This window comes from Manis pentadactyla, chromosome 9 (assembly GCF_030020395.1).
Source record: "Manis pentadactyla isolate mManPen7 chromosome 9, mManPen7.hap1, whole genome shotgun sequence".
NCBI lineage: Eukaryota > Metazoa > Chordata > Mammalia > Pholidota > Manidae > Manis > Manis pentadactyla.
Genome location: NC_080027.1, coordinates 76650866 through 76677803, shown reverse-complemented (window position 1 = coordinate 76677803; position 26938 = coordinate 76650866). Strand labels below are relative to the sequence as shown.

At 38.7% G+C, this 26938-nt stretch overlaps 3 protein-coding genes across 8 annotated transcripts in view; 1 reads left to right on the top strand and 2 right to left on the bottom strand.

The window, feature by feature from the left end:
• The window catches only part of IFTAP (intraflagellar transport associated protein), a 70143-nt gene extending 67604 nt beyond the window's left edge, over positions 1 to 2539 (bottom strand). For all 6 annotated transcript variants that reach the window (XM_057507563.1, XM_057507564.1, XM_036891841.2 and 3 more), the window contains exon 1: positions 2405 to 2539. The gene's annotated coding sequence lies outside the window, so the exon portion shown is untranslated. The remainder of the gene's footprint in view (positions 1 to 2404) is intronic.
• A 322-nt stretch (positions 2540 to 2861) lies between these two features.
• RAG2 (recombination activating 2) lies at positions 2862 to 4445 on the top strand. The gene has a single exon (XM_036891590.2). It carries the CDS (start codon positions 2862 to 2864, stop codon positions 4443 to 4445), a length of 1584 nt encoding a protein of 527 aa, XP_036747485.2.
• Positions 4446 to 18314: 13869 nt separating this feature from the next.
• On the bottom strand, positions 18315 to 21446 carry RAG1 (recombination activating 1). Its single transcript, XM_036891919.2, has one exon. The coding sequence runs from the start codon at positions 21444 to 21446 to the stop codon at positions 18315 to 18317; it is 3132 nt and encodes a 1043-aa protein (XP_036747814.2).
• Between the last annotated feature and the right edge of the window lie 5492 nt (positions 21447 to 26938).

Below are 26938 nucleotides of genomic sequence, written 5' to 3'. Positions count from 1 at the left end.
AAACTAAGCTACAAAAAATGGGTAGTATTCTTCATGTTTTACCCAAGAAAATGTCTCCATTTAATCTGCAATAATCATATTTTCACTTAAGAGAAACCAAAATCCATATGACAACCTTCAAATGAAGCCTACAGGCTATAGTGAAAACATTTTTTTAAAAGCTTGCTGTTTAAAAGCGTATGTTCATGGTGTATGTTCACCCCTTGGGATCTGGAATACATTACCCCTGTATGACTTGCTTAATATCCCAATAACATTCTTCATAGGTTTAAAACTAGCAGGCATTAGCTTCAGCACTCCCTCCACCCAAACGTGGCCAACAGTCATCACACATCATGCTGAGTGCAATCACTTATGGTTTTCATTTACTGAATTGAGGGCCAACAATATCTTCTTTTAGTTCCTATGGAGAGCATAACCATAGCTGCACAGATGCCTTCTCTTTTGTATTCTTGGATAGGCCATGAATAAGGAACAGTTGCCCATGTTATTTCACAAGCAGGGCCAGTTGCTGGACCTACCACTCAACATGGTCTGAGAAACAGAGGATTGCTTTCACAACTTTTGTAAAAATCCCTCTCATTCACCATTTCCTCACTTGGTTTAGCAACCCACAAAATGCCTACTAAAATACCACACCTTGAGAATTTCCCAAGTAAACTAAAAATAAGTAGAGGAGAATATTTAACAATTTAACTACAGAAGTGTTTCAAAGCAAAAATCCCCACCAACATCTCATTAGACAAACCATAGATTCTAAGTAGTCCAAGTAATTTTTCAGAGGAAATAAATATATAGTATCAACTAACATTTGTTGAATACTTACACTGTGCTCTGTGATTTACATGTGTTATCCCATTTATTCTTCAAGACAACCCAATGAATAGGTACTAATATTATCCCTATTTTACAGATAAGAAAGAACAGAGAATGTAACTTGCCCGAGATAGTTACACAGCTCCTAAGTTTTAGAGCCCAGTATGGACCCAGACGATCCAACTTCAGAGTCTGCATATTTAATAAGTGGTTAGAGAAAGTGCAAGAATAATGAAGTATTTCCTGTTATTTAAATTGAACTCGCCACCAGCTCCTTCATTGTATATGCTTATCCAATTCTCATTAGTCTAGAAAGTTATCCGTCTATACCCACTGACCAGATATATTTCAGGTCCTAAAGCCCTTCTAACCATTTCCAACATTATAAATCATCTGACATGACTGGCTGGTAATTGTGCACTAACAACCTTACTTTTGATAAGTACAAGCATAATCGTAACTATCACAGTGTGCAAGGCCCTTTTCTAAGTGCTTATATGTATTAATTTACTAATTATAACTTAACATATGAGGTAGGCAAAATTATTACCTCATTTTATAGATGAGGAAACAGGCAGAGGGAGGTTAAATAACTTGCCCTGGTTCATGTAGTTAATAAGTAGCAAAGCCAGGATTTAAATATAACTAGTCATCCTTCAGAGTCAATACTCCTAGCTGGATATACTCCTAAACTGTTTTATACTGTTTTTAAAGCATATTACAATTCACTCTTAAAAGTCAAGGAATCTGTGCTATTGTTTCCTTTAGCACGTGGTGCCTAGAACTTCACTCTGCAAAGTGTATTTCTTATTAAGGCTGTTGACATCTCCGTAAGGTAGGTGATAATAATAAAATAAAAATTTATCAAGCTTACTTAACCTAGTAAATACATTTTTTAAAACAATATTACACTACAAATATTAAATCCTTAATAATTCTGGCACCTCTTTGCTTAATGCCTGCTTACTACAGAGTTACTTCAAATTTCTTGGGGTGCAAAGAGATATGAAATAATAACCACCAAATCTGTTTTCCTAGAGGGAGAGGGGGAGAAGGAAGAAGGGGGAGGAAGCGGGGACAGAGGTGTTTTAGGAATATTCTTTACTTCCCTAAAAGGACCCTGAAGACTGCAAGACCCGTTGAGAAAACAAAGGCCCTTTGACGTACTCGCTAAAGTCTCATTAGTGTGTTTCCATTACTAAATACAGCAGTGGGTAAAAAAATCATTATCAGGCAATTTCTACCCTGCACTCCAGGTATTCGGAGAGTGACTTTCGGTTCTGTAAAATAGTCACAGATTTTGTAATCTCGGCGCCGCCCTCAACCCCCCGCCCAAGCAACCTTAGGATGCTCAGGGGTGTAATTCTAGGTCGAGTCCCCCAGAGCGTGAAGCCGAGGTCTGCAACGACACCTGGGCAGGGTTGTGCCTTTAGGCTTCGGTTTCCACGCAACCCCACTCAAACCAGAAGCAGGTGTGCTTCCTACTGGTCACCTGTTTAATAGTCCCGGGGAGACGTACGGGGACTAAGGGCTGCCGGGCGCCCCTCTCCGAGCCGAAGCCTTCCCGGACCCCGGATGCCACTCTCACCTCCCATTCCCTAGCTTTCCGCCTGGTCTCCCATCTAGTCACTTCGCGCTTTTGGAGTCTTTATTCCGAGAGACAAACTAGAAGTCTCCGCTCCTGGAACAGACAAACTATGGTAGTCACACATCCCATAGAGAACAGATTCCTGGGAAATGTAGTTCTCCCTGCTGATAAGTGAGGGACTCCTCAAGGAAAGAGGACTACAATTCCCGGAAATCTAAGGGAGACAAGGCCATGTTTACAACATGTCCCAGCTGCTGGATCGTATTAAGAAGGTTCGGTTGCTGTTTGCTCATTTAGCTACCTGGAGTTTGCTAATTCAGTCCCACTACTTTTTATCTAAACATGCTTTTTACATGTGAGAAGATCTAAACACAGTGATTTATATAAAGAAATACAATAAATCAATTCTGGTTTTTTGAAATTTTTCAGATAAAAGAGCTGTCAACGATCAGAAAATATGTCGCTACAGATGGTAACAGTCAGTAACAACATAGCCTTAATTCAACCAGGCTTCTCACTCATGACTTTTGATGGGCAAATTTTCTTCTTTGGCCAAAAAGGCTGGCCCAAGAGGTCCTGCCCCACTGGAGTTTTCCATTTTGATATACAGCATAACCATCTCAAACTGAAGCCTACAGTTTTCTCTAATGATTCCTGCTATCTTCCTCCTCTTCGCTACCCAGCCACGTGCACATTCAAAGGCAGCTTAGAGTCGGAAAAACATCAGTACATCATCCATGGAGGGAAAACACCAAACAATGAACTTTCAGATAAGATTTATGTCATGTCTGTTGTTTGCAAGAACAACAAAAAAGTTACTTTTCGCTGCATAGAGAAAGACTTGGTAGGAGATGTTCCTGAAGCCAGATATGGTCATACCATAGATGTGGTATATAGCCGAGGGAAAAGCATGGGTGTTCTCTTTGGAGGACGGACATACATGCCTTCTGCCCAAAGAACCACAGAAAAATGGAATAGCGTAGCTGACTGCCTGCCCCATGTTTTCTTGGTAGATTTTGAATTTGGGTGCTCTGTGTCATACATTCTTCCAGAACTTCAGGATGGGCTATCTTTTCATGTCTCCATTGCCAGAAATGATACCGTTTATATTTTAGGAGGACATTCACTTGCCAATAACATCCGCCCTGCCAACCTATACAGAATAAGGGTTGATCTCCTCCTGGGTAGCCCAGCTGTGAATTGCACAGTTTTGCCAGGAGGAATCTCTGTCTCCAGTGCAATCTTGACTCAAACAAACAAGGATGAATTTGTTATTGTTGGTGGCTATCAACTTGAAAATCAAAAAAGAATGGTCTGTAATATTGTCTCTTTTGACGACAACAAGATAGAAATTCGTCAGATGGAGACCCCAGATTGGACCCCTGATATTAAGCACAGCAAGATATGGTTTGGGAACAACATGGGAAATGGAACTGTTTTCCTTGGCATACCAGGAGACAATAAACAGGCTGCTTCAGAAGCATTCTATTTCTATATGCTGAAATGTGCTGAAGATGATGTAAATGAAGATCAGAAAGCACTCACAACTAGTCAGACACCAACAGAAGACCCAGGGGACTCTACTCCCTTTGAAGACTCAGAAGAATTTTGTTTCAGTGCAGAAGCATATAGTTTCAACGGTGATGATGAATTTGACACCTATAATGAAGATGATGAGGAAGATGAGTCTGAAACAGGCTACTGGATTACATGCTGCCATACTTGTGATGTGGATATCAACACTTGGGTACCATTTTATTCAACTGAACTCAACAAACCTGCCATGATCTATTGCTCTCATGGAGATGGGCACTGGGTCCATGCCCAGTGCATGGATCTGGCAGAACGTACACTCATCCATCTGTCAGAAGGAAGCAACAAGTATTACTGCAATGAGCATGTGGAGATAGCAAGAGCACTGCAAACCCCCAAAAGAGTCCTACCCTTGAAAAAACCCCCATTGAAATCCCTCCACAAAAAAGGCTCTGGAAAAATTTTTACTCCTGCCAAAAAATCCTTTCTTAGAAGGTTGTTTGACTAGTTTCACAAAAGCTGTTCAGACACTTAATGTGTCAAATTTTAAACTTAAAGAAACAGATCAATGATAAAATTATATTCTTATTTTCATTTATCATTTTTTTATTATATGCATTAAGTGTCAGGAAAACATGCTTATAATGCAATGCTAAATACTTGAAAATAGTTTACTGAAAGATATCTTAAATGAGAATTCTGATCTGAATTTTTTTATTCAAAGAATCTTAAATACAGAAGCTGTCAGTAATAATAATCAAGATATGCTTATATCCCTTATATTATTTTTCATAGCAAATGAGCTACAGGATAATTAAGGTGAAATTAAACCAGCAAAGAAACTAATATCCAAAGTAATTAAAGAATTATTTTGTGTAATGTGAAGACTTGGTGGTTGGCCAGACATTAAAACCAAGATCACCTGTATCCCACACTATTGCTCCTTATACACCTCTAAACTGGTGCCTGGATTATGCCCTTGAAGAGAAAAAAATCCTTAAAACTTGTGCAAGCTATAGGAGATAGATAGGAAAACAAAGATGATAGGTAGACAGATAGTCTCCACTGACATGAAGGAAGAGAAAAGGAATCTGCAACAAGTTTGTTACATTTTATCAAATTATTTTTATGCATTTTCATCAAAGGGTCCCCCTATAATATGGTGCACAGGTGATGAACCAAGGCCAGTCACTTGAACTAATTATTTGACTAATTCTAAAACTAACAATGGACTTCAGTTTTCATTAAATCTGAAATTCAGAAGAATTTCATTAAATTCAGATTTAATGAAAACTGAAGTCCACTGTTTCTTAGCACTCCAGAAAAGGGAGATAAGTGAGAGTACACTAAAAAAGTACACCAAATAAACCTTATGGAGAAGAATAATATTTTATTTCCACAAATAATAAAAGTCTAAAAAATTTCCTAAAGTTAACAAGTAGAATATTTTAAATGGGGAAAAATTAATTTGGCAATGTCTCTAGTTAATATGTGGAGTTTGCTGCCAGTGAAAATTCATTGAGCTTGCTAACTCAATTAGATACTTGCTAGAATGAAAGTTAAAAGGACTGTTAATTTTGAGGCTTTGAGACCTGAGTTGATAAGATGACCTTAAAAACTCCCTCCTGGAGTATTTTTCTGGAAGAGCATTTCACCTTATCCTAAGGGTTTAAGCCATAGCCTCTTATTCATTAGTCTTCACTGAGAGTCCACAGAATGTAAAGTACAACTGCCAAATTTATGGGAAGCATGAGCCATACAGGAGATGAAACCTTGGGACACAAGGTCTTCTGCTAACACTTCTATGTATCAAATACTAAAATTGACTTGAATGAATTAAATCATGTTCACTTTGTTTCAGTAATGTTATTTGATGAATATTCCTTTTGAACAATTTGCTGTTGCTTTTGAATAATCTGTTTTGATTTTTTTGATCTCCTATATAAAACCAATATAATATTAAAATGTCTTGAATTTATATTGATTTACTCCAATTATTAACCTCCACAGTTACCCAATTAAGAGCAAAATTATACCATTTAATTTCCTCAGGATCACTCTACTGTGATTTCTTTTATATATGTTAATGGAAAGCGGAATAAGTTAGAACTAAAATATCTTTCACAGAGTTCAAAGAAGTTATTTCCTCAAGAGGTAAATAGAGAACCTTGTCTTGATTTATCTACAGTAATTGGCTAAAGAATTATCACTGTATTTATTCTGTAGCCAGTGAGATTAAGAAATGATGATCTAAGTGATTTAATTCTGAACTCAACAATGGTTTCTATAGTTAAACTCAAATCTCACCACTATAGCTACTTTGGGGATATGAAGCAAGAGATAGGAGATGTTTCAAGAACAAGTACTTTGGTTTTGTTTACCACATATTTGAGTAAAAATAGGTCTTTTTAAGTCATCTCACCAATGAGTTCCTCAGATGTGACTTTAAGATAATGAGCATACACAAACACTCAAATGAACCACATTAGAAGAGTACTCACTTATCTCGATGATAAACTGTTTTTGCCTAAGACATTTCTAGGATTCATCTTTCAGTAATCTTCAGAGCCCATGGTTCATTGCTTTGAAGATACTTAACAGTTGTCCCTCTTCCTCCATTAGCAATGGAATTGGTTTTTGGAAACAGACAAATGTCATCCAAAGCCTAGGAGGTATAACGATTATATTACCTCTTTAGGTCCAAAAGGAAGTCTTAGACAAGCTAACAAAATGGGTTTTCTGATATGGCTCATAAATAGGTTTTAAAGGTAAGTCTCAAAATTGTTTATGCAAGAATAATACCAATAAATAAGTATATGGCTTTCCAAGGTAACCATTTTAAGGGACAATGCACATCTACAAGTAAATAGGAGTTTAATGTGGTAGGAGAAGGGAAAGCATAATGAAAAAAAATAGTTCGTCTAAAAGCCCTAGGGCAAGATGAAGCTTGTAACACTTAAGGAAAAGATCAGTCTGGGTAAAACATAGTAAACAAGAGGAGTGTGGAGTGGCCTGCGCCTGGAGAGATAAGCAGGGGTCAGGGCCCCCAGTTTTTCATTAGTAAAATAAAATCACATACAACTTTATTCATATTATTTGACCTGTACCCTCCTGTTTACCTCTTTGTTTCACTACTTCCTTCATATTTTGTGGTCAATCTCCAAAAACGCTGAACTGATAACATTTCTAGTGAGCACCCTAGTTGTTTCAGTACTCAGGGTTTTGAGAAACCCATTCCTTCTGCAGGGTGTAACTCCCCTCTTGGACTTTTTAACTCCTGCTAATACGCTCATCCATCTGGCCCATTCCTATCCACTCTTCACATCCCAGTTCAGACACCTGCCCTGCTGGGAAGGCTTCTCTGGACTCCATCACCTCCTTGATAGCTGTAGTGCTTATAAATCTCCATTTATATTCTCAGTAGTACAAAAAATTAAGCTGTCTGTATTTCTCTATAACTCAAATTATATTATGCATACCTTTTCCTATATGTTGGAAATTTAATAAATCTAGGGTTTTCCCTCTTCACCCAATTTTTTATCCAAGTTCCAAGGAGAAATATACTGCTGAGTTGTTAGGAGTGGGAATGACTTAGGGGCGAAGCATCTCATCCTTAGGGTCATCATCCCTCCTCTCTAGCTTCTGCCACATCCACCCTCCCTTCTGGCCTGAGGTTATCAGCTTTGAAGATGACTCCTCAGTTGCACCTCAACCTCAACACAAGACGCCATTAGGTCCAGCTCTCTCTCAGCTGCTTTCAGGTCCCTAGTGTGCTCATATCATGAGTAAGAGATCATTCTGCCCCTTCCTCTCCCAGCATAGTCACTGTTCTCTCTGCAAGATCATCCAGGGCTTGTCTATTTCTGTACCACTCTTGGGCACATCCTGCTGCTCCTGCACCTCACTGAGTCGCAGAACCTCTTCCTGGCTGTCTGTAAATTCACCTCATCACAATTTCACTTCTGTATGTCACTGGCTTTTTCTGGCTCTATCAGGAAGTTAAGAAGTACATCCTCCTGCTCCTGACTTCCCAAAACTTATCTGGGGGAGTCGGATTCTTTTGTTCTTCCCACCTTCACAGCTCAACATGTTATAAAATACAGGACATCTTTTCTCTGGAATTCAGTCTTTTATGGCAGCTTTTTCTCTTACTCCACCCTGAGAAATCTTTATCTAGTCACAGAAACAGTTCCTGGTCATAGTAAGCACCAATAAACACTTATTGAACGAATGAATGAATGAGGGCATGATAGACTTGCTTTTACTCATCAGATAATCATCAAAGCCTAATGCTAATAATTGCAGTTCTTCCATTACCCCATGAGGCATTGATGTTTGAAGCCCAAAGTCAGAAAAAAAGGAAAACCTAGGAGGAAAACAAGTCAATACTATCTTATCACAAATCACCGTAAAAATTATTACAAAGTTTGATAATCTACTTTATCTACCAGCCCTGGTTCCACATCATTTCAGACTATTGCTAATATCCCCAAAAATTAATTTACTGCAAAACAAACAAAAATTTGCAAACATATTTTGGAAAAAATTCTACCGCTGATTTGTAGGTTGGCCAATACTTTCATACAGGGACTTTTGTTGTTGTTGTTGACAGTAAAACAGTAAAAAAATAAGAATTTTTTTTCTACATTTAAAACTTGAAAGTTGCTAATAAAGTAGATTTTAAATGTTCTCACCACACACATAAAGGAACCATGTGAAGTGATGAATGTGTTAACTAGCCTTATTGTGGTAATCATGTCCCAATATATATGTATATCAAATCATCACATTGTATACCTTAAACATAAACAATGTTGTATGTCAATTACATCTCAGTAAAACTGAAAAAATAAATATTAAAATTAAGAAAAAAATTAAATTATCATTTAATCCATTAGTTCTTTGTGGAGGAATCAAAACGTAAAATACATATCTGATAATACAGTGTTAATAGAATTAAAAACCAGCCTCATACTAAAGTCATTTTTGTTAACTGCCATAATTTAAATACAAGAAAAATAATTTTTATTGTTCCAAATTAGTGAGATCTTTAAGCAGATTGCTTCCAGAGAATGTTATTTAAGAGGACAATGTCATTTTCAGATATGTTCAGAATTATAGAATAGCATTTTAACTAAATTTGTTTCTAAAAAAAATCAAGAGTACTATCTTAAACTACTGTCACATTGTCTATCCTCCCTCCTCAGTGGTGTTTAGCACCTTCTAATGATTTCTACTTTTACAACCAAGCCAGTGAAATACTGGTGGATAAGTAAGCTAAGTGTCTGATGTGTCCAGCCAGCTATGGACTGGAAGACAAACAATGACTTTGTAATTTCTATATACCTAGAACTTAGCATAATAGATGGCATTTTTTAGGCATTTAAAGTGTTCTTGAACTGAACTGAATTAAAATCTTTGGCAAGTTGTGTCTGTATTCCAGCATGAGCAGCTAAAGTGACATATTCTTTGTCTAGCATAATAATACATGCATATCAGAGAGAGAGAAAGACAGAGGTAGAGAGAAAGACAGATAATAAATTAACTGAATAAGCAAGAGGTAGGAGAATAAGTAGAACTGGAAATGAATAAAGGAAACTTAATTTTAACTGGACTCAGGAGGCCAGAAGGTGGAGATCTCATGCTGTACCACTCATTGTAGCCCTTTGCAAACCCAACAGGAAGAAGCCTACTTTACTGTCCTGCAGAAGGATTTTCTCTTTGCCTGGAAACAGCCCAGCTAATGAGAGACTATCACAACTCAGTCAATGAAAAGTCACTATACTTTAAACTCCCAGTGTACTCCAATGGACTTTTGTTTATGAAAGCCCTTCCAACTCCCACCTTTCCCCTATAACAGAGCAGATCCTCTTGTTTGTTCTCCAGACTCATCTGTGTTTCATCATAACTTGCATGTCTCAAATTGCAATTCCTCTCCTACTCCCAAATAAACCCATTTTGCTAGTAAAATAACTGAATGTTTTACTTTTTTAAGATCTATAGAACCAACAAACCTCTATGACTATGTAGATGAGAATAATGAAATAAGTATTAGTCAGGATAATTCACATTGGCTGCTGTAACAAAAAATGACAAATACCAATAACTTACCACAATTAAAGTGTATTTCTCACTCACACAGAATCCAATGCAGGTGTTTCATTATTAGGTTATTCACCTGAGTGATTCTCCTACAAGATGCATTGCAGAGAATCAAGCTTTTTCTATTCCACAACTCCACCATTTTTATCTTTATCATGCATCTTTAAGAGTTTAGATAAAAGGAAAAGAAAGAGCACGGAGAAGGCACACCCACTTGTAAATGTTTCACCCTTCAATCAGATACATCATTTCCTGTGATATTCCACTGGCAAAAATGAGTCATATGGCCCTCACCTAGATGCAAAGGAGCTGGGAAATATAATTTAGCTGTGTGCCCAGAAAAGGAAAATGAATATGGTGAGTATCAAGCCAATATCTGCAATAGTTCATATTCAAACATCCAGATAAAATTGCCTCATCTACCTTGAAATAATAACAAAGGGTACTAACATAGTCCAATTAAACTAGAAACAAAACTACATGCTCTGTATACTCATTGTCACACTGCCTGTATTACCTTATGCTTTGACTATTTAAGCAGATAGAGTTTGCACAGATCAGAATAAATATCTTGGTTAACTTAGATGGAATAGGCAGCCATTTTAATCCACAGTAACAAGAATTTCAAATTATTATATATATGCCACCAAATTCCATACTATCATAGAATATCGCTTTTTGACTTACCATTTATGATTTCACATCTTCTCAAACCTAATTCTGTCAGGAAATATCTAATAACATAGCACATTTATTTCTAAGAGAGCTAACAATTCATTCTGTCTCCAGATATCAACTAGTAAGTGTATATTGATTTAAGTTTTAATTTCTGAGAATAGAAAGGAAAAGTTATCAGTAGCACTCCTTTTTAAAGGCTAATTAATATGTATATCTTAAGGATAAAGATCCTTTTAATCGATCGCTTACTTCCTCTTTTAGTAGGCCTCTTCTGGATATCCGTCAGTAATCATTTATCGAAAATTCAAGATCCACAGTAAATGGGACCTGAAAAAGAAACAAGATATGTGCCCCATCTTGAAGAAACTTATCTCACTGCAAAATGGGAAAAGGGGACAAGACAGGAGAGTTACAGAAAATAAAATAATACACTCAAAGCAATTGGTGACAAGTTTGAAATTGTGTTGTGCAAACTATCCCTGAAATAACAGTTCACTCTTTCTAACCTGGGATATATTGGTAAAATTAATAAATTGAGCTAAAATATCCTTGTTTCCTTTGTTATATTGCTTTTGCTAAAAAGATGTGTCCAAAGATAACTATAAAATGTAGAAAAGACTGAAGTGCCATGCAAAATGTACAGGTTTGTTAGGTAGAAAGATAGACATGAGCAGCCAGGGAATGGGAAGATAAGATTCAAGGAAAAAACCATCCAAACCCTGCCCAGGTAGGGGGTCCCACGGGAAGACAACAAAGGCTTTGCAAGAAAGTAACTTCCTTGCCTATTAGGACCAGGTCAAACCGGTCCCAGCCAGGTCCTAGTGTGGGCACAATTGAACAAACCTAAGAACTGCCCAAACCACACTTCATCATAATCTCATTAAAATAAAATTAAAGTTTTGTGCCCCACCATGGGTTTTTCTGTGTGCATTCTAGGGAAGGACATGTGCATTGAGAGGGATGGCTATATAAATGGATCTGTCGATCTAATGGCCTCACTTTGTCAATCTAAGAGGCACTTCCTAGCCAGAATGTAATATAAAGGCCTCCTGCCTAGCGGATCGACTAGCCCTTTGTCTACCTTGACTCTGGCCCACTCCTCCCTTGCAGTGTATTCAAATAAAACTTTCACTCTGCCTTGCTATTGTGTCTCTGCCTTTCAATTCTTTGTTTTGGCAGGGACAAGAACCAAGAACAACTTAGACCTGCAACAGTGATAATGCAAAAAAGGAGGATTTGTATGTATATGTAAAAAGTTACTAAATCATTAGTTTTGAGCCATGAAAATGTATGAATGTGAAAGCATAGAAAGATCTTTGGTCTTTGTCTCTGGTTGCTGGCATAGAGCTCCTAAATCTCTTGGGAATTTCCTGAGTGTCAAGGGTGATAGTGTTAGGTGGAAAGATAGATGTGAGCAACTGGGGAAGGGAATGATAAGGCTAAGGAAAAAAAAAAACACCCGAACTCTGCCCAGGTAGGGGTCCTCACATGAAGACAGCAAAAGCTTTGCAGGGAAATAATTTATTGCCTATTGGGACCAGGCCAAACCAGTCCCAACCAGGTCCCAACGTGGTTGCAATCAAACAGAACTAAGAACTGCCCAAACCACACCTCCTCATAATCTCATTAAAATAAAACTGTGGTTTTGCATCCCCCAACCCCATGGGCTTTTCTGTGTGCATTTTGAGAAAAGACAGGTGTACCAAGAGGAATGGGTGTATAACTAGAGCCGTCAATCAAATAATCTCACCCTGTCAATCAAAGTTGTCTGGTAGGCCACAATAAACAGACTCTCCCCTAAAGCTTCAGTGCCTTTGTCTACTTTGACTGGGCCCGCTCCTCCCTTGTAGTGTTTTCAAAGAAAACTTTCACTCCGCTTTGCTATTGTGTCTCTGCCTTTTCAGTTCTTTGTTGCTGGGAGGACCAGGACCAAGGCAAATGACAATCTGTAACAGCAGGAGTGTCTTTTGTTCTTAAGAGGCAACTTTGAATGGCTTCTAGGTAGCTTCAGGGTGGGGCTGGTCACCAGAAAGACTAAATTTAGATTAGAAGCTTGGAACTGTCAGCCCTACCCCCACACCCCAAGTTTACCCAATCCACCAGTCTAGCAAGATGAGACTTCTGACAGATTCTCCAGATTTATGCTGTCCCTTCTTCACCTTCACTCAGCCTGTTCCTTCCAAAGGATCCTTCCTTCTGTTTCTAAACACTACCACGTGCTCTTCCATTTCGAGTTTTCCACAGGCTGAGTCAGCTCTGCCTCCCCCAGCCCATTCATTCTACCCATCTCTGCTTAAAGGTTCCTTCTTCCCAGTCATGATTCCCCAGTTTAAATCCAATTATCCTATGGTAATCTAATTGCACCTAGTACTTTCATGTCTTACCAAAACAACAGTGTGCATTCTTATCTTAATACCTCCCTCCACCTAACTCTGTAAGCCGAAACTATTGTTGACCACTTTATCTCCAGTGCAAAGCACACTTTACCTGCTCACAGAAGGTATCCCATAAATGTTTGTTTAAAATATAGGCTGAAATAGTTAGAAAAGGTATCAGAATAATATAAAACTTAGCTGGGCCTTAAAGGATAAGGAGCTGCTTCATTCTAAAATGCAGAGGTAATAATCAAATTCTCAGTCAAAGGGTATAAACTTTCAGTTATAAGATGAGTAAGCTCTGAGGATCTGATGTACAGGATGGTGAAATGCAGTTAATAACACTGTATTTTGAAATTTTCTAGGAGTAGATCTCTTAAGCATTGAGCATTCACACCACACCAAAAAAAAAAAGAAACATAACTATGTGAAGCCATCAGTATGTCAATTAACAGTTTGTGGCAAATATTTTGCGATATGTGCATATATCAGTTTGAAGGGACCAAAAGTAGTCTGCCCCAAGATGTGCCATTATGACTTGATTATTTTGAGCTGAAAAACCTTCAAAGCCCAAAAGACTCAGGAAGACACTTTGGCCAACCTTTCCCCATCCCTCCAACAACGTAAAAAGAATTAGATAGAGGAACTGCTCCAGGAGGAGAGTTATCACCATAGAGAGCTGTATTGTAATGTGAACCAGGTATGATAAACAGGAAGGAATGTGACAAAGTTTGTTAAAATTTCTCTGTGCCCCATTGCTTCCATGTAGCCCATCAAGGATTTTGTTTACCAAACATCAACTCTTTTCATATTCTTATGATTTGCTTCCTTTTTCCTTTGAAGGCTCAAGAGTCCTACCCCTTTCTCCTTGGTTCAGGATAACACATACACCTTCTTCTCACTGACTGTCTTTGGAACCATGTCTGTGGATTCCCCACACAATTAAACTTTGGTTTTTTTCCTCCTGTTAATCTGTCTCCTGTCAATATGATTATTAGACCAGCCAGAAGAACCTCAACAGGGAGAGGAAATTTCTTTCTCCCCAACAGAATCATCATGTTATACACTTTAAATATGTACAATTTTATTTGTCAATATACCTCAGGAAGGCCAGAAAAAATAAAACAAGGCAAGACTAGCAGGAATTCAAACAAAATCTGGAGGAGAGCAGTGCAAGTGGAGGAGCAGAGAGCTTTGTGGGGGTGAAGAGAGAGGAAGCAGCAGGAGGGAAGCCACAGAGACCGAGAGTTAGGAAGGAAGAGGACTGAGCCCTGAGCTGGCAAGCAGCAGGAGGGAGCAGCCCTGGAGCCAGGAGAGACTGAGCTGTCTTTGCTGCTTGTACATAGCTGGGTGACTGCTGTGAAAATAAACGTGGTAAGAACCCTTTTTAACACACCTAGCTTGCTTTTGCCTTTATCTGGTTTATGTGAATTCAAACTGAACTTTCCCGGAGTGGGGAACCCCCTCCTCCTGGAGCAACAACCTGTTACTTGCTTGATGTTGAATTCTTGGAGGATGAGGCATGCTGCCAGAATAAAAAGGTTCTAGGACACAGGCTTACTCAACCAAAGTCTTCAGTATATGAATATGTGAATTTTCTGGGGAACAGGCCCAAATTTTGTTCAACTCTCAAAAGAATTAAAAACCACTGATTTTCAAATCTTAAAGGGTTTCAAAAAGAATATTTATCTCAAGCACCCAGAACCAAATTGTCTTATCCTATTTTAGGATAAATTATACTCATTACCACTATTCTGTTGCTCTTTATCTTAAAGATCATCACATTTATTTTGTATTTCCCTCAAGAAAAAATGTGTTACTTCATTTTGTAAATGTTGCACTCATGTTATCTGAATAAAAATCACAATAGTCACAATACCATTATTTCTAAATATTAAACTTTTATTTCAAAAATTTAAACATAAAACTGTTAACAAAACTATATTAATAAAGAGTAGAAATGTGAAAATGTGAAAATATCAAAACACAAAATTTGTTTAATTTGAAAACATTTGACGTGGAAATACAGGTCCCCTCCGTCAAATCAATCATTGCATCCTAGGACCTGAACTTTCCCTAAAACAGAAAAAAGAAGGCTCTTGGAAGCCATTCAACAAACTTTATGATTATTTGTTAAGAAAATTAAGTGAAGTGCAATTTTATAAAAAGAAAAATATCACCAAAATAATATCTGAGGTATATTTATGTAGATTACTGTAGTTTAAGGGAAGAAATAAAATATGGACAAAATGCCCACTCTTATTTGAAATATCTTAACATTGGAAGAATAGACCATCTCTCATATAATAACCGAAGACACATAGATATCTGCAATCAAAAATCACCTGCATCCAAATGATGATTCATTTCTCCTAACCACCTCTGGTGCTTATAAATCCTGCCTCCTAGCTGTGTGGAATTAGAATTCTGTTTGATGTAATGTGAAACCCACATGCTAAACTAAAAAAATCTTTATTTTCATCTATATTTTGTGAAAACAAATTGAGGCAAAACTAAATTCCAGTTCACCTGGAAGGAAAAGACATCTTTTCCTCCTGATCTTGCTTCTTGATACATGTTTATTAATCCCAAAGTGCCTTTTGACCTCACATCAACCATTCATCATCTTTCCTCAGCCATTATCACTGGTCCCTGCAGTGCACCTCTTGGGTTGCAGGAAAACTTGTAGAATCATGTTTCACTGGAGAAAAATGCATTGTGCTTCTGAAGTTCCAGTCTCTTTCAAAAAAAATGTTCCATTCAGTGTGGTGAATTTCCCTGGAGTATGTGACTGCATTTGCAATGGGCATTGTCAAAAATAAAACTTGAGTATAAAACCAGGGTCTAGATTATTGTGATCTTCACAAAGAGGGCAAAAACAACCATAGGCAGCATTTCTACATACTGAAATTCCTGCAGCCAGATTTTCCTGGGGTTTATTAAAATGTGGCCTGATTAAGGGATTATTAGGAAGGTTGTGTTATAAATCATGCTGTTAGTCACATGCATTCAAAATAGTCCCTACAATGCTAGAAAAGGGAAATTCAATATTGGAAAGTATTTACAGTGCCATCAATTGAATAACAGTGTGGAAATGGGGGGGGAATCTACAAATCAGCAACAGCATGCTTCAGGGAATAGGATGATTACAGGAATTTAGCTGTGTATTAGTGCAGAGACATGCTAAAAGGATTAAATGGGATGAAGAGAAGGGGTAATTTAGAAGCCCATTTGTTTATAAAATGCAAAACTTTGGTTTCCAAGAAAAAATAAAATCAAAATATGCATATGTTCTTGACAACTAAATTGCCTTTGTAATTTATATATATTCTATGTATAAAAAAGCAAGGAAAACTGCTGTATTTTTTAATGGAAAATACTGGATTCAATCCCTACAAAAACACCAAATGCATACCTCTTAGGATAATGTCACTGATACTTTGTTGACAACTAAATTACAAAGCTTTTTGATATACTGTGTATAAAGAGCGGCAATTATGGCCAATAAAAATCAAAGGAAGAAAAAAACTAATTAACACTAACATATCATTATGACTCACTAACATATAAAATCCCATGCCTACTCTAAATTGCCAGCAATTGGCAATTTCCAAATTCCTAAGGATGTAGACAATAGTTTCCAAATAACTAGAATCACCAGAGGTTTGGGGGGCTCTTTGGAGCCTTAGCATTTCTTTCTTCTACATCAAAAGGGCCAAAGCACACCAATGACTTAACAACCCAGCCACCCCTGCCCCCAAGAAACATAATCCCAAGATTATAACCTGCAGTGATTAGCTGTGGATCCTAAAAAATTATGATACTGCTTTATAAAAAAAAAAAAAAAACGTTCTTAATATATGTTATAGAAAGAACATGGAATTTGGAGACAAAAGGCCTGAGTTCAAATTCCAGATAAGTGTTTATTATCCCTATAACTCTGAATAAATCATTTAACCCTCCATCAAAGGAGGATAACAAGAGTGACTATCCCACAGAGCTGTTGTGAGAAAAAGTAAAACAACATCAATGTGAAAATATTTCAAAAGCGGGAAAAAAACCCACGGTAAAAATGTTAACTTTTCCATGATACTATGAGCAGGCTCCATCTAAATTTAGCAGGTGGAATAAATACAAAGATATCCTGCTACAAAAATCTGAATACACGGAGAGTAAACTGATCATAACAGAAAGAATAATAAATTGCAGAGGAAAGACTTCAGGAAATCTAGCTTTGGTAAAATTTGACCCAGATTTCAAATGGAGAAAAATCTGGCAGAAATTTTCAGCAAGACATTAAATGTTTTTACACAGTAAGCAGACTGAGAGTTTAAAAGCCTCTGTGACTCTGAGATTGAATGGAAAAGCACTTGGCGACTCAAAACTAATTGAAATTAAAAGTAGAAATAAAAATCATACTTGGTGACTAATAGCTAAGTAAACATGTGTTATCTGAAGATTATAAACTAACTGAGGCTAACAGTTTTATTATTCTAATTTCATTACTGAAAAATCCTTGGTAGCAAATGACCTCCTAAATTCTTAAGGTTACAATAGAAATATCAAATAAACCCAGAAAAGGATGATTTTCTAAAAGTTTTCTGGACATACGGTATTTCTGCATAAATGTACCAATGAGAAAACACATTGAGAGTGCTTTATGAAGTCCATCATGCCTTACAATCACAAGATACTTTATTAGAGAAATCTGAAAAGTCTTTTAGAATCTTGTAAAATAAGTCAAAATATGTGAAATTTATAAAATAAACAATTCTACAAAAATGCTATAGAAAACACTTATATCTCAATTCAATCTACAATAAATTGATGTGTATGTGGCAGGTACAGAAACCATAAGACAAATTCCTTTCCTGGCTTTACAGGCTGTTCTTCTTTGACAACCTTAGCTTTCATTTCACATCACTCAGTCACACACACATATCTTTGTTCATCTATGGTCCCCTGCAGTAACTCCTGTTCTGAGCTACTGAGCTTTCAAATAACTGATTTCTCCTGTTGCTTTTCTGAACTCCCTAAACAGCTCAAGCAATCAACTCACCAGTTATCCATCCCTGACACGGATTCAGCATCTGTGACTTCTCCAGACTACCACCGCTTGGGTGGTGAAACCCCACTGACAGGGGGAGGATGCTATGAGAAGGTCTCAATGCAACCCAAAGGAAAACTCGTTTGCAAAACCACCCCATAAGCTGCTGCCCTATTCAAAATTCCATTGAATCTTGAGTTTCCAGAGAGTCCTCTAGGCCTAATGGCTCTCCTAAACTTGCCTGCGAGTTTACATTAAGCCCAGAGTTTTTTAATGCATCATGAGCATTCATAAACTTCTGCAGGTATTTGGAGGTATATAACCAGTGATGTTTCAAGACATCTTCCATTTCATAGCACTTGGACTGCCTGGCATTCATTTTCCGGAAGCGCCTAAACAGTTTGTTGCCAGACTCATTTCCCTCACTTGCCCATGCCCCAATAGAGCCATCCCTCTCAATAAGTTCTGGGACGTGTGCCAAGGTTTTGTGAAAATAATTGGTGATTTTGCCCTCATATCTATACTTGAACTTAGTAGAAAGGAGCTCAGCAAAGCGCTGTGAATTGAAACTATACTGGCAGAGGAATTCTGGGCACTCTTTAGCAGGGCATGATGATCTCCATACGGGTTTCATCTTCAGGTAAAGGTCCATCAGCTCCCTCAGGGCTTCGTGCCTCTCCTCAGCAGGAATTAGTTCACAGACTGCTTCAACCGTCTCTTTGGTCATGAGCTTCCTGGCAAAGTTGCCATTCATCCTCATGATTGGTTTCAGGTTCATCTTCTTCCGGAGATGCTTGTCCAAGGTAGTCTGCCATCTTTTCCTTTCCTCCTTGGAGGCATTGGGATTCTTATACACCTCCCCTATCTCTAGCTGGAAAATCTTGTAGAACTCAGCGGCATTGCCGATGTCACAGTGGAGAGCGTCGATGGAAGGGACTGTCTCAATGAAGGGCTTGGCCGAGACCCCCTTCACCCTATCCCGCAGTGCTTCGGCAGACTCATGGTACGGGTTGGAACGCCAGACCTCATAACGCTCCAGGTTCTCCGCATGGCTTCTGGTGATGGAGTGGAAGACAAGATTTTGAGAGGCTTCCAGGCGGGTGGCGTCGCATAGAGTACAAATGTAGACTGAGCCAGAAGCCTCAAGGCCTTCCACTTCCCGGACCAGTTTCTCATCATATCCGGTGCCCCTGAAGATGAACTTGAAAGTCCGGAGGATGCCTCCCATCTCCAGCATTAATTCACTGCTCTTCATGGCCTCCCTCTCGGCAATGAGAGGGCTCAGGATGGCCGTCAGGGTCTCGTGGTCAGATTCATCTGCCAGCATGAGGCACAAGGGCTTGCAACACAGTTCAGAGTTAGGTTTGGCTTCTTCAAACACCTTCACATTCTGTGAGCCACGTGCTATGGTAATTTGCATGACTGTGAATGAAAACCGAACTGCCTTTTCCGGAACTACTGGTCCACTCCCGTGCTTCTCACTCACATCTCCCATTCCATCACAAGACTCCTTCACCACCACAGTGAAGGGACCATTCAGGTAGTCATCAAGATGTTGGGCTTTCATGCCTTCCAGGATGTCTTCTTCCATGTCCATCAAAGCAGACACCAAAGCTGAATCGTAGCGGAACCGCTTGGCAATGGTGTCCACTGGGTAATCGTCCACAGAGGAGGACAGTCCAGACAGTCCATCAATAATGCCGACGTCAGTGCTGGAAGACACATTCTTCAGAGCTGGCTGCCACTCAAAGGGGTGGTAGCCTGGCAGAAGGACTTTCTCGGCATTCCGTAGGGCGTGCAAAGGCTGAAAAATCTGCCTCCCGGTGATGGCTTTCACAGTCCTGTACATCTTATGGTACTGACTGCAGCTGAGGAAGGTGTTGACACGGATGGCCAAGCACACAGCTGGCTGCAGGCCAGAGCCCCGGCCCTGCATGATGGCCTCCAGCTCATCGGCTTGTCTGTGCTCATTCCTCGCCCTCAGCACCAGCAGGAACAAGGTCAGGCACACAGACTTCACATCTCCACCTTCTTCTCTGTCAGCAAAAGTCTTGACTTGCAGCTTGAGCTCCCTCAGGCGGTGCTTCTGAGCCCTCCGGGTCAGTGACAGGAGATGCTGGCGGGGCCGGCCCCCTTTATTAATATGCACAAAAGTATCTTTTGATTCCTTGTGCTGTGAGACATGGTGATTATATTTTTCCAAGCTGACCTCCTCATTGCACTCTTTAGCTGGACATTTTACCATCAGGGAATTCAAGATGCTCAGAAAGGACTTCACTGGACTCTCCAGGTCAGTAGGGAAGCAAGGATAGCGGCAAGAGGGACAATAGCTACCCATGACTTTGAGGCATCTGAGAATGCAGATCCTGCAAAATACATGCTTACAGCTGGTCTCCACAGGATCAGCCAGAATGTGTTCACAAATCTGGCAGGATATCGATTTCACAAAGTGTTTTGGGAAATCCACTGCAAGAAGCTTGGTGCTAAGATGTATCTTACTGCAGTTGGAGATCTTCTTCATCACTTCCTTGCTGCTGATCCTTTTCCGAGCTCTCTTCTTGCACTGATGAGCTCGTCTTTCTTGGTCAGCCACAGTTTTGAGTTTTTTGCTGAGCTGCGCATTTGGCTGATGACCCTTCCTCTTGAGTCCCCGAAGGGTGGTGAGGCAGACGTTACAGGATGGAGTGTGGGGGTGCCACTCCATGGCTGCGTTCCTTGGGAAGTGAACCTCATGTGGGGCACTACTAAGCTTCCTGTGCATGATGCTCCAGCAGGAATGGCAGAACTCAGTGGGGTGGATCGAGTCAATATCTGCCTTTACATCGATCTGGAAAACCTTGGCAATGAGGTCTGGCCAGGAAGGGACTCTCTTTTCCTTCTTTCGTAAAAGGACTTGAGTTTTACTATCCACAGGCCCGTGGACTGGATATCTCCTATTGCGCCCATCGGTAGTAAAAGAATTCCCACAGATGCGGCAGAGATGTCGAAGGTTGGCCTGGTGGATTGCTTTGTCTCTCGCTTTCCCATCCTCATGGAATTTCTTTGAAAACTTAGGGTGGACCTTTAGTGCTGGTTGAGTTAGGGTTGGCTTCTGACCACCAGCCTTGTCCAGCACAGCTGGAGATTGCTCTAGAGAGGGTTTCCTCTCTGAGGAATCTTTCTTTTCCATTTGAGCTTCTTTGGGTGCCTTTTCAAAGGATCTTACCCTGAATAGCTTAAATTTCCATTCTGAAAATTTAATATGTGGGTGCTGGATTTCATCTGGGGCAGAACTTAGTCTCAGGGTGGGTGGCCAAGAAACAGCCATGCTGACTGAAGTACCTGAGAACAATGAAAACAAATTAGATCATGAAAAAAATTTTAAATCCCACTGATGCAACTTGAAAGGAATACCAATTAATACATTCAATTATTCATCCACTAATTCACTCAAAAAGTTATTTATTAAATCTTTTTTTAATATACACTGCATTAGGTGCTAGTCATACAGCAGAAAACAGAGTCATCCCTTGTTCTGACAGTGCTTATGGTCTTTTACACTGTGTATCTGAGTACATGCGCCACATGGTTTGTTTTACATACATATGTACAATCTTATTTCCTTTCCACCAAAACCTTAAGGTCTTTGAGGGAAGAATCTTTGAGTGATTCATCTCTTCTCCACAAGTTTCCTCATACACATCAGATGCTCAATGGTTATCTGCTGAGTAAATGCAAGGAAAAATTGGCTGCTAAAACCAAAGAAAAGTCATATTTTCTGCATTGTATTAGCCTCATTGCAAAAGCTGGACAATATATTTCCAGCTTTTTAAAGCAGTCTCCTGGGAAGTTGGTTGTTTATTTCTTCCAAACAGGTCATAAAAGGATGATAAAGCTACAAGCCCAAAGAAACTAATTACTCACTACTTGAAAGGATGAAGTGAATTTTGAGCTTTATGAATGCAAACTAATAATAAGTATCATGGATGGTAATTATGCTTACAATTTTAATTAATGAGCACTGCTGTAAATTATAAGTCTGTTTCAAAAACAGAAATGAAAAGCACAGAACTTTCTAAACCTGCAGCAAACCATAGTGTATGCATATGAAGTTTCTGAAGGACTTTTAAGATGAAAAATTCAAGTATTTCTGAAAAAACCCACAGGCATCCTGAACATCATTACTGGGCAATGGTCATTAGCCTTATAGTTTGTAATAAGAAAAGGTAGGAGTAATATTTTTCTTCTGGTAAAAAATATTAGCCATTACATATGCCAGGAATTCCTATCAACCTAGGCTGTGGTGTGGACATCAATAGTCCTATAGAAAAAAGTATGAAATGCCATTTGAGTCCTCTCTAGGCCCAATTAGTCCAACATTATCAAAAGTCTTTGGCACACGTAACTGGAGAAACAGCAACTGTATTTTCAACCTATTGTCTATATCTTCCAACTTTGCCTGGGTTACCACTCTTGACATACCAGTTATATCAAGCAACACTTCCCACACCTCAATTAATTAACTAACCAAATTGATGGTATTTTTTCATAGTCATGTGGTCATGAAAACTAATCCCCAGATAAATACACTTTGGCCAAGGGTTGGGGAGAGGACACAAGGACTAATCCTGACTACTGTTAACAAAGTTTCTTTATAAGTCATCCCTTTAAACTACTGAAGTTTGTTCTACCTTCATTGCATTATGCTTCAGAGATCAATGCTTTTCATGAAAACTGAAAGACAATTTCTAAGACTTGATTAAAAAGGAAATCCTGTAAAGTTGTTCTGTATGCAAAACTGTGAAAACTAAACAATTCCAAACCATTTCAAAGATCTCATTAACCTCAAAATGTCTTCAGCTGCAGTCCAACAAACACCTCGCAGTTGCTTATGGCTCAGTTATGCTCATAATTCTGCCCTGTGTCAGGTGCGAGGGCTTTCCCTATCTCCTCTGCGCCTTTGGCTTGAACTCATTCCCAAATTTCTTTTTCATTCCTTAAATCTTTCCCATCGCTAGAATTCTACAATAGTATCTTGAGTTGTTATTTTTTAAAAAACTGCAAGACAAACTCTGGAGTTAATCAAGTAAAATACTGAACTACAATAAGTAAGTCAACCTCAAAGCATGTGGAAAGGATCCTTAGAACTATCTCCCCTGCCTGTTGACCTGGAATGTCCTATCAAAATCAATGTGTAATTTCCTTAGCTTATATTTATTTAACTAGAACCATGAAAAGAGTACCATGACCAACCAGTTATTAGCCATTGACATCTAAACCAAATTTATTTATTAAATTGTTTTTCACTTCAACTAAGTTTATCCAAACTAGGAAAAAGAAGGAGGTAGGAGAATGTGCTATTCTTCTTGTTCTTAAGGGAATACACACCAAGATGCAATAGTATTTGTGGAAGCTATAGATGTTTTATATTTTTTATCCTTACCTATGATTTTTACTTTTTCTTAAGTAAACATGTACTACTTTTAGAAGAAGACAGAACTTTTGATAACTAGATCTAATATTTTTTATCTATTTGATTAGCAAAGATTAAAAATATTGGTATTATTTATCTTTAATGAAGGCATAAGGAAATGAAAATATCTTCATACATTCTTGGGAGGAGTGTAAATTGGTATAATATTGCTAGTAGACAATGTAGCAATGTCTTTAAAAAGTTTAAATATATATTATCATCGGTGTAATAAATCTACTTTTAGGAGGTTATTTTATAGAAGCAGTGCCACAGGTTATTCTACAGTGATAATCACCACCAACAGGGTATTATATAAACTATGTTCCAGATACACAATGGAAAACAACAGAGAAATTTAAAATTTCTATATGCATTGATATGCAATTTTTGTATGTATCAATGATAAAGAAAGATACCCATATGACAAAGCAGATATCAGAACAATAGCAGAACAATAGTAGGACCCTATTTATGCATATTTGTTCATATTTGTGTATACCTGAAAGTGCAGAAATTCTGGAAAGATATCAACTAAAATCTTAACAATGTTGACTCTCTAGAAAATAGAATTGGCCTTGTTAAGAAGGTCTCTTTAATGTTCTCTTTACTCATTTTTATATCATTTGAATTTTTCACAACAGATATACATTGTTTTTTAAATTTTGTGGTCAATTCACTTTAGGGAAAAATGTTTTAGAGATCAGCTTTATATATATCCACAGTCACTTTTCCCATTTTCTTCCTAAATTTCCACCAGAAAACTTTAAGACTGTCATCCTTAGCCTATCTTTCTTTTCTGGTCACATGCAGAAAGGGGATTCAAATACAGTCCTTCAGACACATGAGGTGAGTATTATGAAACAGTTCATCTGTAGTCACTTTTTGACACTTAGGAATCTTGCAAATGCTTGATCTCCTTTCTTCTAACAAAAGACCTCAGCAGCAGACCAGCCTCAGAACCTAAAAAGCTGTTGCATGCACAGCCCTGTTCCCAAGGAGCACTACCATCTCAGCATTGCCGTCACCTGCTATCACAGCTACAGGGGTCCCTCTCTCCACAGGGCATGGATTCATTTTCACAAACTAGTGGGCAGGGGGTGGGCAGAGCAGAAGCTATAGTTTGTGGTGAGTACATCATTAGTTACTTCAAAGGCTGAGCACCTGTGAACAACAGCGCCACCCTCACTCCCAGCCCAGCCCCTCACCCTACACACCTACATCCTAGTACTTAGCTCTCAACCTCCCATCTTAACACCCTCAATTTGATCTATACACAAGTGACTGTGTGCCCAAGTGTGATCCCCCATTATCATACCTGTCCTACTCATTTATGCATCCATTTAGGTCTACTATTTGCCTAACACCATCATCAAAAAGCCTTTTTATGAATCTCAGACATCCACAAAACAACCTCTTGCCCTTCCTCTAGGCAACTTCTTGCATGAACTACTTTAAAAACACAAGTGCACTGACACAACTCCTAGTCAGGCATCCCAGTTAAAGAACATAACCCCTGCTGAGGGTCTCTACAGTGGTGATTCTCAAAATGATTATTCATCTGCATAACTAGGGAGCTTGTGTTTTTTGTTTTTTGTTTTTTAAATAATGCAGATCATCAGGTCCCAGAAAGTTTGATTCAGTTTTTCTGGGATGGAGTCCAAATGTATATTTTTTTAACAAGCATTCCAGTGATCCTGTCATGAGTGATCCACAGGTCACACTTTGAGAAGTACTGGTCTCCAACTTAGTCCACTTTAGTTCAGGAAATACCTGGAAATACTTGGCAAAACCTGGGAAACCACATATTCCCTCCCATGCCAGAATCTGTTTGCTCCTGATAATTTTTCTTGCCTGGACCAACACAGTGTTTCTTTCCAAGAGTCATCCCTTTTTGTCTGCGAATTTGTAGTTCATTCACTCAAGAAGCACTCCTTAGACCTTTCCTCTACCTACAACATTCATGTACAGTAATTTAGGCATTTTGCATCTTCTCTATGAATCTACAGTGTCTTCCTGAACTTGGCTTCTTATTCTTTTCTTATTTTCATACATTAGAAAGAAAAACTAAATTGATGTCAACTTCCCTCACTCCTTCGCCTCATCTCCTGCAACGAAAAAAATCCCAAGTACTTCTGATTAGAAACATAAACATATAATAAATATTGTGGCTCAAGGCATGAAAATACAAGTGTTACCTTGCTCAGCAGGCTGCCTGGCCAAAGTGTTGGGATGTCTGTAATTTGGTTGGTATTACTTGATACCAAAGAGAAGGTTAAGTGTGTTCTCCTCTCCCTCCTTGCTCTCTGGTCCCTCAGAGCAGACTGCTGCATTGTTTATCAGCCTCTGTTGTCCTTCCCAGCCTCCCCCACCATGGAGGGCTAACCACAAATGGTGGCAGCCAATCACAGTCCAGGAGCCCCCAACTCCAGCTGGCACCTGGCTCTTCGGGGAGCTTAGCCCGGGGACCTGAGTGTAGAACCATGCATGGGGTGTGTGCTGGAGCATTGCCAAAGCTCACTCCCCAACACTGTTCAGGTTGGAAGTGATCTTGTCAACATAAGCTCTGGCTTCTGCCAAGATTGTATAGGCCTGTGCCTCAGTTTCCTCATTTGTAAGATAAAAATATTAATAAAATATTCACACAATGAGAGTTATTAAAGGAAAATACTTGGAATAGTATCTGCCCTTAGATACTTACCAAATACTAATATACAATAATTTTTAATTATTATTTTGAAATGGTAACCAAACCATTCCAGAATCCTCCTACCTGATCAATTTTCAATCAGCAAAGTTCCTGCTCCTTGCAACAACACTGAGTTTAAACATAACTAGTGCTTTGAACTCAATAGACTTGAATTTAAATCTTGATAATGTCTTTAACACATTACTTAAACTTTAAGAGCCACATCATCTCATCTACAACTAGATTTGCTAACATTAGCCCTGAGCAATAGGCCAGGATTCTATGTGTTTTGCATAATTTTGAATTGTCACCACAATCCTATACATTTGATATTATTATCTCTAAAGAGAAACAACAGAAGTTTAGAGCAATGCAGAACTCGCCCATGGTCACACAGCTACTAAATAGTGAAGGGGAGGTGGTATCCAAACTGTGTCCTTAACCACTGCACTGTGCCACAAAAGGAGAATATTGAAAGCCTCTTTGTCATAGTAATGTGAGAATGACTTAAGAATAAACGTCTGTATACCTAGCACCGTCTCTTATTTCAAACCCCACTCCTAATTCTCAGGCCAGCTTTATCCCCAGAGTATCTGTGTGTTCAGCTAGTATGTGAGGGGTCGCCTTGCTATTATTTGATTCTCCGCAAAAACTGCCATAG

What these genes read in the sequence shown, in the direction of transcription:
- RAG2 (XM_036891590.2), top strand. Translation starts at nt 2,862, where the DNA reads ATGTCGCTACAGATGGTAACAGTCAGTAACAACATAGCCTTAATTCAA.
- RAG1 (XM_036891919.2), bottom strand. Translation starts at nt 21,446, where the DNA reads ATGGCTGTTTCTTGGCCACCCACCCTGAGACTAAGTTCTGCCCCAGAT.